This window comes from Armigeres subalbatus, chromosome 2, assembly GCF_024139115.2.
Source record: "Armigeres subalbatus isolate Guangzhou_Male chromosome 2, GZ_Asu_2, whole genome shotgun sequence".
In the NCBI taxonomy this organism is placed as follows: Eukaryota; Metazoa; Arthropoda; class Insecta; order Diptera; family Culicidae; genus Armigeres; species Armigeres subalbatus.
In genome coordinates, this window is record NC_085140.1 from 103,661,510 (window position 1) to 103,680,104 (window position 18,595).

General features: G+C 34.3%; 1 protein-coding gene across 1 annotated transcript in view; it reads left to right on the top strand.

The window, feature by feature from the left end:
* The window catches only part of LOC134210551 (diacylglycerol kinase 1), a 104,216-nt gene that overhangs the window by 70,251 nt on the left and 15,370 nt on the right, over positions 1 to 18,595 (top strand). The window contains exons 8-10 of the mRNA XM_062686604.1: positions 3,876 to 4,016; positions 4,080 to 4,577; positions 4,655 to 5,323. Coding sequence (XP_062542588.1) covers positions 3,876 to 4,016; positions 4,080 to 4,577; positions 4,655 to 5,323 — 1,308 coding nt within the window. The remainder of the gene's footprint in view (positions 1 to 3,875; positions 4,017 to 4,079; positions 4,578 to 4,654; positions 5,324 to 18,595) is intronic.

Below are 18,595 nucleotides of genomic sequence, written 5' to 3' on the forward strand. Positions count from 1 at the left end.
GTAGCTAAAGCCGGAAGGGTACGATGGGCAGGACATGTTGCAAGAATGCCGGACAGCAACCCTGCAAAGATGGTGTTCGCTTCCGATCCGGCAGGTACGAGACGGCGTGGAGCGCAGCGAGCGAGATGGGCAGACCAGGTGCAGAACGACTTGGCGAGCGTGGGGCGTATCCGAGGATGGAGAGATGCGGCCTCGAACCGTGTATTGTGGCGTCAAATTGTTGATTCAGTGTTATCTGTTTAGATGTTAACTAAATAAATGATGAACAACATCCTACACCATGTTTATAACAAATTTAACATGTTTATAACAAATAATAACATATGTTGATATAATTTTGATATGACCTTCTAGTCGGGTTAACCCTCAAACTGCCGGGACGAATCATGATAACTTAAAACAGCCCGTTCTCGGTCAATTTTTAATTAAAATGCAAGTGGTTTCAACTGAAACCCAGGAGAATAGTAGTTCCAGAAAGTAAAATGGATAAATTCTCAGGATGGCCCTCCCTCTTTTAGAGGGGGAGTTTTGAAGTGTGGCATGAGTCATTTTTCGAGCACATGCTCAGTATTTTGAAATGTTTGGCGTCATAACAGGTGTTTTAGTATGAGTAGGTATGAGTAATTAATATTCAATTTGAATGGTTGACAACAATAGCCAAATAGACATAAACTAGTCTCTGGATGATCACCGATCAGGTTCTATAAACCCGGAACATCAGGTATAAAAGGCCAACATAGAATTACAGAATAATTCGGTCTTCCTACACCACAAACTTCTCAGAAGTAATTTAGTAATTTAGAAAACGCTAAAGTTTCTTGGTAGGGTGAAATTTGTAATGCAGTGGTGGCCAACAGGTTCTGAAAACCCGGATTTTTTGGGAACAAAAGGTCAACATAAAACATCAAAACAAGTCAGTCTTCCGACGCCTCCAACTTCTCAGAATCTCATTAGTAACACCGCCATGGTTTCCGGAACCTGTTTCGTGGCCGTCGCATGGTCTGTTTTACCCTACCAAGAAACTATGGCGTTTTCTAGATTACTCATGTGATTCTGAGAAACTTGAAGTGTCGGAAGACTAATTTGTTTTGTAGTTTTATGTTGGCCTTTTAAACCGGAGAATCCGGGTTTCCGGAACCTGTTCTGTAGCCATTTTGTATGACCATTGGCCAATTTTACCCTACCCAGAAACTACGACGTTTTCTAAATTACTCGTGAGATTCTGAGAAGTTTGAGGTGTCGAAAGACCGATTTACTCCGTGGTCCGATGGCCTTTTATACCGGATATTCCGGATTTCTGCAAACTGATCGGTGCTCATGCAGAGGCCAATTTATAACTATTTGGCTATTGTTGTCAACCATTCACATTGGCCAATAATGACTCTTACTAAACACCTGTTATGACGCCAAAAATTTCAAAATACTGGGCATGTGCTCAAAAAATGACTTATGCCACACTTCAAAACTCCCCCTCTTGAATAGGAAGGGCCATCCTGATTATTTTTACCCGTCTTACTTTTTGGAATTACTATTCCCCTTGGTCCCAGTTGAAACCGCTTGCATTTTAGTTGAAAATTGGCCGAGATCGAGCTGTTTTAAGATGTCAAGATTCGTCGCGGCAGTTTTAGGGTTTAACAATAGCGAAATGAAGGATCTAGAAAAATTAACGCTTAAGGCTAGTTAGCCAGAAGGTCACTCTGGATTTCTTTATGCCTGTTTCCACTTAAACTTATGCGCTCGGTGCTATTAACTATAAGCTTTAAACTGTGGTTTGTTGAAGCTAGGTTCAATGTAAGCAGAATGGTCCAGGGGATCGAGAATCCAAATATATTTGCAAGGCAAATTGCAGATCGTTTTAAAAAACTAACAAATACCATAAATTTAACGATCTAAAACGAACACATTTTCCAGTTTTATTATGTAGCAAATATGATTGATATCCACTTGTAAAATCATTTAGGAATCTTTTAATCCAAATTATTTGAGTTTAAAAACAATTCTTGGATCCCTGTGCTGTTGTTATATTGAAATTGAATTACAGTGATTGTTCGGTGATTAGGGCACGACCTCACCCCAATTATCAAATGCCGTTTGCTAAATGGGGCATTCTGACAAGCGACCATGTTGCTTACTTTTTGCAATAAAGGAAAAATTTGCATGCCAAAAAGTATCAATCCCGTCAAACACGGAAACAAAACGTCAACGCGGTTGACATAGCAACCCCCAACTAAAATGTGCCCCAACTAGAAAAAAAAAATAGCGAACTGTAAAAGCTTTGTTAGTCGAAATAACTTTCTACCATCAAAACCGCTGTTTTCACATACTAAGCTTTTAGGAAAAGGTTCAAACTCATATAAAACATTCTCCGAAATGCTGTTGAATTTGTTTAAATATATGTAGTTTTAATTATAAATATTATTTCATGCAAACATTTCGTAACTCACCGCTTAGTTGTTAACTTCATATAAAAGTCAATCGTCACTACAGCAGTGTTAATGCTATAATCACTCCAATTCACCGAGTCTTCACGCACGAGCAAATTTATTTGAGATTATAAAGGAAAGAATTGAGCACGAGTTTCTCATGCAAAACCACCTAGTGAGTCAATTGGACGATAAAGTTGAGTCAAATACGAGACATTGTAGAAGGCCTTATTGCTGAGGTCGAAATACGTATCTGTCAAAAGTACAATAAAGTAAGTGGAATTAAATGGAATAGTACAAACTTGTCTTATGACAAGTGAATGCTAATTTGTTCAGACCCAAATATCTTGATAATATCTATGGTAATACTGGCTATTAGGTATTGGCGAAAATAGGCAACGCATTTTATTTTTCCTTTATAATAAATGTCAATGCTCTGATGAACTTGATATTTCTTTTAGAAACTGGAGTCCTTTTAGTAGGAAAAAATCACTAAATGTTGATACTTTCTCTCGATATTTACCAAATTTCTTCTCTCATTCTGACTTTTGAAAATTTTTTGGCGCTGAAAAAAAGTGTTGTCGATTGGTGAGAAAATCTTGCAAATCGGTCCATCCGATCGTGAGTTATATTGCCTCAAAGGATATGCAAACTCATTTTTACATATAGAGATCTTGAAAATTAGAAGCAACGGCCAAGTTATTCTCGAAATATAATTTTTCAAAAAATGAAAGCCTTGAATTGCCATTCATACACCAAGGTGAGCAACCATGCGTCTCCATGCAGGTGTATAAATTTTGGTAATGTACTGTAAACCTTACCTTATATACAATGAATCAGACTTTAATTTAAAAAAGAAATTTTCCAGTCTTAGGAACGGCTTGGTAGAATTGAAACCACCGCAATAGAAATCAAGGAAAACAAATTGTTCTATAATTTTTCCATATGGCTGTCATAGAGTTTTTATTCATTCCATGTAAGTAGCACTCTTTAACATTCATTTCATGGAAATCGGTCACGGCAATGGTCAACTATTACAAGAAAGTAAGAGATCTTACGCTAAAATCTATTCAAATAATCATAAATCATGGAAATGTTGAATTTTTGAGCTGGATGAATGTCAGCCCCAAATGTAGTGTAGAATTTACAGAGAAAGAGTCTCCAACGGTTCCTGGATCGAACCTAGTAATGAGTGTATAGTTTATACTAAAGTAAACATTATATTTACCATAATGAGCTAAATTAAATTATTGACCCAACCATAATGTTTGCCGTGGATACATCCGATAATAATGGAAACACTCATTACATCAATAAAAACGCAGGGACCACAAAAACCGCATCAATTACGCGATGGAAATGGTTGCATGCTTCTTATTGGTTCTGCTAACTCAACTGTTCTACCTTTATTGACCAGAAAACCACTTTTCCCCCTATATTGAATCATTACAGCTTCACAACAAATGTGCCTCTCTAGTGAAAGCGGAATGCTCGTTGGGTGAATTCGCCAACATGGTGCTACCTCCTACAGTCATCTGTCCTGCGGTGCTCGACCGACAAAAGTCCATCAATTATGCGACTAGTCGGGGCAAGGTGGAAAAGCCTAATTGATTTGTTAGAAGAATAAAGAAGCAAATTAAGTATTTTGTCTTTCAGAATGTCCCTTCAACGATCCACTTTCAAATAACCGCCACCGAAAAAATCTGCCCTCTGTTGGTGTTCATCAATCCGAAAAGTGGAGGACGTCAAGGGGATCGAATCCTTCGGAAGTTTCAGTACCTGTTGAACCCGCGGCAAGTGTACGACCTGTCCAAAGGTGGACCGCTGGAAGGACTGACGATGTTCAAGGACGTTCCCAACTTTATGGTGATATGCTGCGGAGGCGATGGCACCGTCGGGTGGGTTTTGGAGGCGATGGATTCAATCGAGCTGCAGTGCCAGCCATCGATAGGGGTCATACCGCTGGGTACCGGAAACGATTTGGCTCGGTGTCTTCGGTGGGGAGGGGGCTACGAGGGCGAAAGTATTCCTAAGATATTGGACAAGATACAGCGCTCGTCGGTGGTGATGCTGGACCGATGGAGCATAGAGGTGAAAAACCACCCGTCGACGGGGGAAGACACGCCACTAATTCCGGCTCATAAGGTACTACAGGTCGTTATTCTCTGCGGTCGCTATCGAAGAAACGCATTAATCATAAGTTTTCTTTGCTTTTTCTTTAATTTCAACAGGTGACTCTTTCGGAGAATGTACAAAAAGTGATAGAACTCTCACATAGGATAATAGTAGAAAAATCTGTGATTCAATCGTACGACGAAACGAAAAATAGTACAAAAACAACTGAAATATCGATAGAGAACACGAAACGAGTCGTTCTGAGTGACAATAACGGCACGGCCACGACGCATCAGCACCAGCAGCACCAGCAGTCGTCCACCATGATGACAACTTCGATGTCTTCCTCCTCGTCGAAGGAAATTACTCAGCAAACAGTCAACACGACCAGCAACGGGGACGTTGGCAAAACCCTGCCGCCGCACTCGGAACCGGTCGTTAATGGCACCAGCAGCCGATGCCAAACGGAAGTCATCAATGGCAACGCTGACGGCGATGATTGCCCCTCCTCGGCCGTCGAAAGTAAAGACGTCGACGATAACGACGATAAGACACGCGCTGCTGCCCTTCAGCACGGCAACCATCACCACAGCCATAACCATTCGGACGCGGTGAACCCGGCGGACGCAGAGCAGCACGAGATTCCTGCCACGCCGACCACCCCGTCGGTTCCAACGGCCAGGGAGAAAGCGGTCGACCTGCCCAAGCTGATGAAGCCGCAAGCCACGGCATCGGAATTCACCGTCCCCTACAATATCGTCAACAACTACTTCTCCGTGGGTGTGGTGAGTACGATTTTATAGTTTCCGCCGTCTGATTGCAACATGTGGCTGTTCGATATTTGTGTGGTGGCTTCTTGTTGCAATTAAAGTGACGAGTTGAAAGGATTGTTGCACAAAGGTGGTACGGAAGAGAATGTTTTCCATGTCTGTTAGAAGATTGCACGGGTTCGGGTTCTTTCTCACACATGTTTGGTTTTGAGAAAATTAAAGAAACACTTTTTGTAAAGAATCTTGAAATTGTAGTAGTCATGCCCATCAAACTATCGGGTTCGATGTCTTCTTCAGGGAAATAAAATTGATTGCTCTTTGTTAAGTATGATGGGTGTTCTGTAACGGTTAAAATCAAATTGTAATGTTATAATGGATTATATGCAACTCATTTAATAATTTAAAAACTTAAAAATTAAAAAATTAAGAGATTAAAATTTTTTAAATGTTTAAGACTTTAGGATTTTGAAATTTTAAAATTTGAAGATTTAAAAATTTCAGAATTTAAAAATTTGAAAATTTAAAAATTTCAAATTTAAAAATTTAAAAATTTAAAAATTTAAAAATTTAGAAATTTAAAATTTTAGAAACTTAAAAATTTAAAAATTTAGAAATTTAAAAATTTAAAAATTTAAAATTCAAAAATTTCAAAATTTCAAAAATTTTAAAATTTCAAAATTTCAAAATTTAGAAATTTAGAAATTTAAAAATTTAAAAATTTAGAAATTTAAAAATTTAAAAATTTGAAGATTTAAAAATTTTAAAATTTTAAAATTTTGAAGGTTCTGCTTTGCTTTGCTTGCAAAGCTTTGAAGCTTTGAAACATATAAAAATTTAAAAATTTAACAATTTAACAATTTAAAAAATTAAAAAATTAGAAAATCAACAATTTAAAAATTTTAAAATTAAAAAACATCAAAATTTAAAAATTAGAAAAATTAGAAATTTAAAAATATAAAAATATAAAAATTAAAAATATAAAAATTTAAAAATTTTAAAAATTTAAAAATTGAAAAATTTAAAAATTTAAAAATTTAAAAATTTAAAATTAGATTTAAAAATTTAAAAACTTGAAAATTTTTATTTAAAAATTTGTAAATTAAAAAACTTAAAAATTTTAAAACTCATAAATTTAAAAATTTTAAGATTTTAAAATCAAAAATTTAAAAATTTAAAATTTTAAAATTAAAAATTTAAAATTTTAAAATTAAAAAAATTAAAAATTTTAAAATTTAGATTTAAAAATTAAAAAACTTGAAAATTTTAATTTTAAAATTTGTAAATTAAAAAACTTGAAAATTTTAAAATTTAAAAATTTAAAAATTTAGAAATTTAGAAATTTAAAAATTTAAAAATTTAGAAATTTTAAAATTTAAAAATTTGAGGATTTAAAAATTTTAAAATTTTAAAATTTTGAAGCTTCTGCTTTGCTTTGCTTGCAAAGCTTTGAAGCTTTGAAACATATAAAAATTTAAAAATTTAACAATTTAACAATTTAAAAAATTAAAAAATTAGAAAATCAAAAATTTTAAAATTAAAAAACTTCAAAATTTAAAAATTAGAAAAATTAGAAATTTAAAAATATAAAAATTTAAAAAATTAAAAATATAAAAATTTAAAAATTTAAAAATTTAAAAATTTAAAAATTTAAAAATTTAAAAATTTAAAAATTTAGATTTAAAAATTAAAAAACTTGAAAATTTGAATTTTAAAATTTAAAAATTTTAAAATTAAAAAACTTCAAAATTTAAAAATTAGAAAAATTAGAAATTTAAAAATATAAAAATTTAAAAAACTAGAAATATAAAAATTTAAAAATTTAAAAATTTAAAAATTTAAAAATTTAAAAATTTAAAAATTTAAAAATTTAAAAATTTTAAAATTTAGATTTAAAAATTAAAAAACTTGAAAATTTGAATTTTAAAATTTGTAAATTAAAAAACTTGAAAATTTTAAAATTTATAAATTTAGAAATTTAAAAATTTTAAGATTTTAAAATTTTAAAATTCAAAAATTTAAAAATTTAAAAATTTAAAAATTTAAAAATTTAAAAATTTGAAAATTTAAAAATTTAAAAATTTAAAAATTTAAAAATTTAAAAATTTAAAAATTTAAAAATTTAAAAATTTAAAAATTTAAAAATTCAAAAGTTTAAAGGTTTAAAAAAAAATTAAAATTAAAAAACTTCAAAATTTAAAAATTAGAAAAATTAGAAATTTAAAAATATAAAAATTTAAAAAATTAAAAATATAAAAATTTAAAAATTTAAAAATTTAAAAATTTTAAAATTTTAAAATTTAGATTTAAAAATTAAAAAACTTGAAAATTTGAATTTTAAAATTTGTAAATTAAAAAACTTGAAAATTTTAAAATTTATAAATTTAAAAATTTAAAAATTTAAAGATTTTAAAATTTTAAAATTCAAAAATTTAAAAATTTAAAAATTTAAAAATTTAAAAATTTAAAAATTTAAAAATTTAAAAATTTAAAAATTTAAAAATTTAAAAATTTAAAAATTTAAAATTTAAAAATTTAAAAATTTAAAAGTTTAAAAATTCAAAAATTTAAAAATTTCAAATTTTTTAAATTTTAAAATTTTAAAGTTCCAAAATTTCAAAATTTTGAAATTTCAAAATTTTAAAATTTTAAAATTTCAAAATTTCCAAATTTTAAAACTTTAAAATTTCAAAATTCAAATCAATTTTTAAAATTCCGCACCTGTTACTTCAAACCTTTTTTCTTTCATATTTTTTTTTCTTTTTTCTTTGGCATTGTACGATAAGCAATAACACCGAAATTGTCTAATAAAAAAAACCGGACCCATTATAGTAGCCTGACAAACCCTTTACGAAATCTAGAGTAGAAAATACAAACCTTCCCAGCGTTTGAATGTGAGAAATGGATGATTTTGACATGAATGCAATTTCCAGCAATGCTTCAAAAGCGTAAATCGATGTTGATTTCGATAATAACTTTTAGGGCAAGATTAAGAATAATTACGGTACTTCATACAGTGGTGACACATTCGGTGAGCAAAAAAAATGCCATCACTTCCTATCCCACCTTGGAACAGGACTCCCCGTTTGCGAGGATCGTTAAAGGATAAGTATCAAGAGAATAGAAAATATGTTTCTGCTCGTTGTGCGGATCGAAACCGTACTTTGCCGTGCATTTTCCATAGAGAACAATAGAACAGGATTCTGTAAATTAGGAAAACATGTTTGTGTTCTGAAAACGAATTGAATTGTATACACTGCATTTTTTTAACGATAGATGCGTTCGTGCAAAAGTAAAATCGAGTATTTTCGAGAAATCGTGTAAAAAAAATCATTGCTATTATAACTGTAACATATTTAAAACCTGGTCTTTTCATCAAAAGATATCCAAATTATTTTATAAAGATTGAATTTTTTCGGCGATATCAGTCTTAATAAGTAGCAAATACTTTGTTTCTCCTACATCCGACGTACTCCTAACCCCTTGAAGAAGGTTAAATAAATTAACCGAAACGTCGGAAGTAGGAGCAACAAAGTATTTGCTACTTATTAAGACTGCTATCGCCGAAAAAAATCAATCTTAATAGCAAAACTTCAGTCGTCAACTCCCAGGTAAATTATTTTATTTACAGAAATGATCATCTTGACAGCGCCTATGGTAGGGTCGCCATTGTCATTAATAGACGTATCAAACATAAATTATATTCTTCGTTTGAAACCAAAGTTTTCGAAACCTTGGGAGTTTCTGTAGAAACAAATTTTAGACAATTCTCTTTTATTGCTGCCTAATCGCATTTCCAGTGCAATGGAGAGCAAAGGAATTTGTTGAGAGCTTATCTTCAAATTCTAACTCACAACAAATCCAAATTTTTCATAACTGGTGACATCAATGTCAAATACCGTTCATGGAATAATGCTCAGAGCAATTCCAATGGTAATATTTTATTTGAAGATTGTTCTGCGGGATATTATACCATTCTATATCCAATTTGTTTTTCTTCCAGTCGAAATCCTTTTACAATTGATTTACTTTTAACGGATTCAAGTCTGCTCTGTGGTCAATTGGTAACTTATGCTGACTTTGACTCTGATCACCTTCCTGTGACGTTTAAAATCTCACAAGAAACCATTAACAATCCAATCAGCTCTACTTTTAATTATCATAGAGCTGATTGGGATTTATATAAAACGTATATCGATAGGAATTTTGATGTCGATATTCCTCTCAATATCAAAAGAGATATTGGTAATGCTCTCGTATCGTTGACAAATTCAATTGACAATTGCATTGCAATTCCTAAATGTGAAATTAAATTCAATTCCATTATTATTGACGACGATCTTCAGCTACTAAACCGTCTTAAAAATGTGAGGTGAAGACAATACCAAAGAACTCGCGATCCCGCGCTGAAAGTTATTTGGCGAGATTTGCAAAATGAAATTAAAAAACGTTTCGCTATTCTGAGAAATACCAACTTTGAGAATAATGTTTCGAAGTTGGATCCCAGTTCGAAACCATTTTGGAAATTATCGAAAATTCTTTTGAAAAAACCTCAAAAGCCAATTCCAGCGCTTAAAGAGGAAAATAAAATTTTATTAACAAATGGCAAAAAGGCTCAAAAACTTGCTCAGCAGTTCGAGAGTGCCCATAATTTTAGTCTAGCTCTCACTAGTCCAATTGAGGATCAGGTTACACGGAGTTTCGAAGACATTCTCAATCAAGAGAATGTTTTTGACCCTTCGTTGGGAACTGATTTGGATGAAGTGAGATCTAACTATTACTAGAAAATTAAAAAATATGAAAGCCCCGGGTGATGATGGTATTTTCTATATATTTATCAAAAAACTTCCTAAGAGCTCTTTATCCTTTTTAATAAATTAATTTAACAAATGTTTTCAATTGTCATACTTGCCAGATAAAAGGAAAAACGCCAAGTTGTTCCAACTTTGAAGCCGGAAAATATATATCCTAAAGGACATGTTTCACATTTGAACCAAACCAATAGTTTTCTGGTTACTCTGTCGATCTTCAGGCTTGACTTCATGGATTCCATTAGCATATCTGTTTGTAGATCTCTGGTTACGCAAATAGACCTTCAATAATGACTTCAGGGTTTTCTGGGATGACCATGCTTGTATATCGTGAATGCATTCTATTCTATGGGCTACAAAGCGTATATTCCATATTTGAAACTTGCCAGAAGATCTCTGAATTTGCGTTGAGGCTCTTCCTGACTTTAGAGATTTCTTGGACGTCCATACCCACATGTCATTAACGTATTCTATTCTATATACCACAAAGGAAGTTCCATTTTTGAAACTGATCAATATACAATACAGGGGTTAGGCAAAATGATTGAGATAGGCCAAATTTGGCCCAACTTCAAATCCTTATAATTTTTTGAAAAATTGATGAAATTGGACAAAACCAGAAGCATTCGACGGCAAATTTAGTCAAGATTTAGGAACATGCACGATTACGGATACTGGCCACCGGACACCGAAGATGTTCCGGATTTTCGGAGGCCATGTCAAAAACACATTTTTTCTGCCGCTCGTATTTTTGTGTGGTTTGAAGTTCCATCGATGAACACTTTTTTCCTAGAAACTAGTAACTAGATCTTATTGAAAATTGAATGCGGGTGGTTGCGCTAAGATCCGTTGAAAAACATCCGAGATATGGCCATTTCAGTAAACCTGGTTCCGGATACTATGGTCAATTATGTATACCCTTCCAATCACGTATATATTATCCGGTACCATATCAATATTTGTATCAAACTTCAAGATTTTTCATGGAGATGCTTCAGGAAGCGTATTCAGGATGATCAGTTGCTCTGACCACTCTGTAGTAGGTGCAAGGTGCCCCGGGGGAAGTGGCCAATTTGAAAAACGTTCAGAACCCTATCAATATGGGTATCAAACTCCAAGATTTTTCATGGAGATGCTTCAGGAAGCATATTCAGGACGATCAGTTACCCTGACCACTCTGTAGTAGGTTCCAGGTGCCCCGGGGAACTGGTCAATTTGAAAAACGTTCAGAACCCTATCAATATGGGTATCAAACTTCAAGATTTTTCATGGAGATGCTTCAGGAAGCATATTCAGGATGATCAGTTGCCCTGACCACTCTGTAGTAGGTTCCAGGTGCCCCGGGGGAAGTGGCCAATTTGAAAAACGTCCAGAACCCTATCAATATGGGTATCAAACTTCAAGATTTTTCGAGGTGATACTTTTAAATGTATTTTAGAACCAGCAGCTGTCATGACCACTCTGTAGTAGGTTCCAGGTGTCCTGGGGAAGTGGCCAATTTGCAAAATGTTCGAAACCATATCAAAATGAGTATCAAACTTCAAGGTTTTTCATGGAGATGATTTTGGACTCTCCTGTCGAATAGAGTTCGCCGCAGCACGAAGTTGACCATCTACAAAACGCTAATTAGACTGATCGGCCTCTATGGCCACGAAAGTTGGATGTTGCTGGCGAAGCACCAACGCGCCCTTGGAGTTTCCGAATGGAAGGTGTTGCGGACCATCTATGGTGGGGTGCAGATGGAAGACAATGGAGGTGGTGGTGGAGGTCAATGAACCACGAGTTGTAACTGTTAGGAGAACTACCCACACGGTACAATTTTGGCGGTTACAGTGGGCCGGGCAAGAAGCCAGAATGTCAGACGATAACCCGATTGAGATGATGCTTCGATAATAATCCGACCGGTACAAGAAGAAGAGGCGTGCAGCGGTCACGGTGGATCGACCAAGTGGAACGCGACCTGCGGATCTTTCGCAAAAATGAAAAACAGACGTCATTCAGGATTTGTCATCATATCAACAAATACCTTGTCTTCCAAAATAATTTGATAATCGGCAGGCTTCACTTTGCCCTTTGGTGCCATAATAGGACCATGGCCATGTCAAGATATAGCACCCCACACAATTGCTAAGTCATGCTCGCGACCTGCTGCCATTGATGGCAGGCCATCTTACACTTGGTCGATCCACCGTGACCGCATCGCGCCTCTTCTTCTTGTACTGGTCGGATCATTATCGAGCACCATCTCAATCGGGTTGTCGTCTGAATTTCTGGCTATATGTCCGGCCCACCGTAACCGCACATAACATAAGTGGATCTTCGAACAAAATCCAATCCAAAAATTGACCCCCTTTTGATGAGCCAAAACTGTTATAATTGGGAACGGGAACATCGTTCTGTCATTTTCAAGTGTAAACAAATACCATATGATCAGAAAATTATAACACTTTTTTCCAAGACTACAATGAGCAAGATCTGTAGCCGAAGTATAATGATATTTATTTTTCTATCATTAATTTTTTGCATTGTTTTTAAAAATGACGGATTGCATCCAAAAAAAGGTCTCTCCTATGCTGTTACTAACCAATTTATATTTGATGAAATCTAATTTGATTTATTTGTAGAGTAAACTTATATTTTAAGGCGATTTTTGATGAAATGTTCGTCTTTTATCCATTTTAGCTTATTTATCATGCGAAAATAAAATTCGTCTGAAATTGATATAATATTTTTGAGTCAGCATGGTAAAAATGTAGATTTTAATCAACATATGTAGAAAAGTATATTCCTTAGAACAGTTCTACGTTGGGAACGAATCTTCATATATCCAGTCTTCGGTTTTTTCGAAAGGATGACGAGGGATACACCAATGTTTGTCTACGATGCGCAACAATCGCCAAATAGATAGATTAGAGCATTATAGCAACATTATAAATTATCAATCGTACGAAAGTAAGCTCGCTTCCCAACAAGCATTGGAGGCTGATGAAGAGCTTATTTCGCCACAATTTGGCTTGCTCGGCTAAAAAACTAGCTTATTCAACATAAATTGTTAGTTGGGTTATCATAATGCAGGAGAGCATCGCAACTGTCAGGATTCAACATTGAAATCAAAAATGCCATGAAGCACGTAATCTGAATGTACGATATAAATGTTATCTCTTTTCATGGCATCCCAGCAAACCAGTAGTCGTATAAGGATGTAAGATTGAAATTATGTAAATATCCAGATGAAGTTAGAATCGTATAGCACGCAATATAAAATTATTAAAAATTGTATAAGATACCAAGTTGCGATTTTATTATGATCTTCATGAAGAAATTATATTTGAGTTCATTGGATGTCAAGATGAAGTTATTTAACTCCTTACATAAATGAAGTTATAAAGAAGGGTATTGCGAATCATTTTTAATCATATCACGTAACATATCAAGTAGATTAGTATCAAAGTGTATATATTCCATGATTGAGGTGTTTTTCACGAAAAGAAATTGTCATGTAGGTATATGAAAGATTTTTGCACAGAACAATAAATAGTGCGGAGTTGTTCCACTCTAAATACCAATAGTACATGCAAGAAGTCCTAAACAATTACAAAAATATCCTAATTAAATTGCATAAAGGTTATATAATATAAATTATATGTGAACCACTAAAAATACATTGTAAATGAAGTCATATAGGATCAGATTAAGTTACAAAACCACAGTTTATAATGTGATGTGCAGTTTTTTGTTCGCAATATATGTGTTCCTGTGGCTTTGAGGATTGTTGAAGGACTAGCATCTCGAAAGTCTTCGAATCAAAACTGGGTATGTTCATGATTTCAAAATTTGTGGATGAAGAATAATTAGAAGAGAACTTCAAAAAACGTTATGAAATGTATCAAGGACCCGCGAATTTTTTTGTTCGTTTCGTTTTTTACCTTACATCGTTGAAAAACATGCAAATATAGCAAAACATATTTTTTATGTATGGCTACTTTTAAGTTGTTAAAATTACGATGTTGAGTCATAAATTGATGCATACGAAGTCATAAAAAACGATAAATGTAGTTATAAACGAAGTTGTATAAAGGATCTTTTCACTTCATATGAAATCATATAAGCAAGAATAATTATTCCGCACGTACGTATATAGCCTCCAAATTTGTACGTATATGTGGAATCTTTGCATTTTATATGATCTTTTTTTACCAGATAAGTATCCTATTAGCAGGATTGCAAATGAGTTATATGAACATAATTGTTGGCTGGGATTCTTTTCATTATTAGAACATTGCTTTTGGGTTGATAGTATTCCGAATACTCTTTACCAAAAGTAAAGCAACTTCAACGACATGTAAAAAGGAAACAGAAAACACCAAAACTGTGCATTGAATATTTAACTGAGAGTAAATCTAGGTGAGGCATCACCTTTTTAAAAATCGATATTTCTTCAAAATAATCCGATAAATGAAACTCTGCTTGTTGTTATTGATAGTTTAAGGAAACATAGTGTAAAAGACTTTTGAAAGACAAAAAGTCAGTTACATACATGTTAGAAAAAAGTCAAATTTGGGTGCGATGCCACACTGCCAAAAATATCTATATAAGATATATGTGTCACCGTTATAAATTTTTGCAATAGCTCCAACCTAATATAATCAATATAGAACCAAACATAAATAAAAAAATTGCTAATTCGAGACCACACATAAAGTTTATTTGGACATATTTTATTAGTAGTTCGCGTGGAGAATGATTATGTGTGCGCTAAATTTCAACCAAACACCAAACAAATTCATCGTTTACTAGTTAACAGCCCGAGCGCGGCGTAAGAATGGATTTTTTTCGAGTTTGTCGAATCAATGTCAATACAATATCAAATCAGTTACATACCTTTAACTCCTTTCTTTTCTTCTTTAATATTGTTTACCCCAATCTCCAATTAATTATAAAAAAAACAATTTCAGCTCCTGAACACCCAACGCCACTAGGGAAAATCTTTTTTATAATTCCAACGCGAATCGTATTCAGATATACAATATAAGTCGCGTGACCCCTTGTTAGATCAAATACTGTTATACTATCTTTTGACGTTTCGATGTTCCGTATAACAAATAAAAAGTGTTATAAGGGTACAACTTTTGCTGCCCGAGTTACACATATGTTATGTGGTAACCGCCATTTGTACCATTGTTTGTATTTGTAAATTGTACCGTGTGGTAGTTCTCCTAACAGTTACAACTCGTGGTTCATTGGCCTCCACCACCACCTCCATTGGCTTCCATCTGCACCCCACCATAAATAGTCCGCAACACCTTCCATTCGGAAACTCCAAGGGCGCGTTGGTCCTTCGCCAGCAACATCCAACTTTCGTGGCCATAGAGGCCGACCAGTCTAATGAGCGTTTTGTAGATGGTCAACTTCGTGCGGCGGCGAACTCTATTCGACAGGAGAGTCCAAAAGCATCTCCATGACAAACCTTGAACTTTGATAATGAGTATTGAGTATTTGATATGGTTTCGAACATTTTGCAAATTGGTCACTTCCCCAAGACACCTGGAACCTACTACAGAGTGGTCATGACAGCTGCTGGTTCTAAAATGCATTTAGAAGTATCACCTCGAAAAATCTTGAAGTTTGATACCCATATTGATATGGTTCTGAACGTTTTTCAAATTGGCCACTTCCTCCGGGGCACCTGGAACCTACTACAGAGTGGTCAGAGAAACTGATCATCCTGAATATGCTTCCTGAAGCATCTTCATGAATAATCTTGAAGTTTGATACCCATATTGATAGGGTTCTGAACGTTTTTCAAATTGGCCACTTCCCCCGGGGCACCTTGAACCTACTACAGAGTGGCCAGGGCAACTGATCGTCCTGAATATGCTTCCTGAAGCATCTCCATGAAAAATCTTGAAGTTTGATACCCATATTGATATGGTACCAGATTATATATACGTGATTGGAAGGATATACATAATTGACCATAGTATCCGGAACCAGGTTTACTGAAATGGCCATATCTCGGATGTTTTTTAACGGATCTTAGCGCAACCGCCCGCCTTCAATTTTCAATAAGATCTAGTTTCTAGGAAAAAAGTGTTTATCGATGTAACTTCAAACCACACAAAAATACGAGCGACAGAAAAAATGTGTTTTTGACATAGCCTCCGAAAATCCGGAACATCTCCGGTGTCCGGTGACCAGTATCCGTGACCGTGCATGTTCCTAAATCTTGACTAAATTTGCCGTCGAATGCTTCCGGTTTTGTCCAATTTCATCAATTTTTCAAAAAGTTATAAGGATTTGAATTTGGGCCAAATTTTGGCTATCTCAATCATTTTGCCTAACCCCTGTATTTCTGATTACGAGTATAGACCTTAAGGCCTGACTTCGGGGATCATTTAGATGACCATACCCCTATGTTACGAACACAATTAATTCTTTGTACCACAAAAAGCATCTTCCATATTTGAAACTGGCCAATAGATCTCTGAACACCAGTATACACCTTTAGGCCTGACTGTAGGGAATTATTGGATAACCATAACAGCTTATCATGAACGCATTCTATTCTATATACCACAAAGGGTATGCTCCATGTTTGAAACTGGATAATATATTTCTGGTTACGGGTATAGACCTTAAAACCTGACTTTAGGGAATTCTTGGATGACCATACCCATTTGTCATGAACGCATTTTATTCTGTGTACCACAAAGGGCATGTTCCATATTTGAAACTGGTCAATAGATCTCTGGTTGCGCGTGTAGACTTTAAGGCCTGACTTCATGGAATTCTTGGATGACCATACCCACCCTAGCAGCACACATGTTCCACCTATGTTACTGCAACTCATATGTGACAAGATTCAGTCACAATCAAGTTGCTGCAACTATTTTTGCCTGACTTGTGCTACTCGGGCACATGTCATTAACGTATTCTATTCTATATATCACAAAGGGCATGTTCCATGTTTGAAACTGGTCCATATATTACAGATTACGGGTATAGACCGTAAGGCCTGACTTCGAGGATTCTTTGGATAACCATACCCATTTGTCATGAACGCATTTTATTCTGTGTACTACAAAGGGCATATTCCATGTTTGAAACTGGTCAATAGATCTCTGAACACCAGTGTAGACATTAAGACCTGATGACCATACCCATTTGTTACGAACGCATTCTTTTCAGCATACCACAAAGGCTATGTTCCATGTTTGAAACTGGTTTAAGGATCTTTGGTTGCGCGTGTAGACCTGACTTTAGGGAATTCTTGGATAACCATACCCACTTGTCATGAACGCATTCTATTCTATATACCACAAAGGGTATGCTCCATGTTTGAAACTGGTCAATATATTTCTGATTACGGGTATAGACCTTAAGGCCTGACTTTAGGGAATTCTTGGATGACCATACCCATTTGTCATTAACGCATTTAATTCTGTGTACCACAAAGGGCATAATCTATATTTGAAACAGGTCAATAGATCTCTGGTTACGTGCGTAGACCTTAAGGCCTGACTTCAGGGATTTCTTAGATGATCATGTACATATGCCCTGAACGTATTCTATACTATGTACCTCTCTTTCTTACAATCAGATAAGGCACAGACAATATTGTCCAATATGTATAGTATTTGAAAATCGCGTAACTATGTGAAAATCGTGTAATTTCAAGTAAATCGTGTAAAAATAATCGTGTAAAAAAAATCGTGTGAAGAAAGAATTCAGTGTATTTTAAGAAGTTTTGGAAGCTGTGTGTTTTTAGGAATAAAATGCGCCACTAATAGATTCATATTTTTGCGGGTATTCTATATTTTCCAGAACTAGGTGGCCGCATACCCGGGCAGAAGGTATGAACAAAATAACAAAACATGATATGGACTTGATTGATATAAGAGATAAAAGAACAGGCAACAATATCAAAAATTTGCACCGAAATATCTTTTAAACATCAAGATATGCTATCGATAAGAACAAACTAATGGCACATGATATTGATCACTTCTTACAAATAGCATAACTTGATCTCCTCAAGATATTTCAGTGCAAACTATTGATATTGTCGTCTGATCTTTTATCTCTTATATCAATCATGTCTATTAGAGTGATTCAAATTTAGACTTTTTTGCTCCCCTATGCTTAAACGATTGCAATTGCCATTTTGTTAATCCTCCTAATTTTTTAGCGAATTTGGATGTAATTTGATTGTGCACACGTCATTTGATGTTTGCATGCAAATTACTGTGAAAATTGACCCTTATGTGAAAGATCGTTCCGTGAGGTTGCCCATGAACTATTTAATGGTAATCAACACGTTGACTACATAGAATACTTCCTAAGCTGGAAGGAAGTTGTTGTTGCGAAGCGATTTGTTGTTTGAAAGTCAAGCTACAAAAGAAACAAAAATGCTCATTATTTTCTTAATATCTTTTCTTGCAAGTATCAAAACGTTTCGCAATAAAGACGATCCGCTACC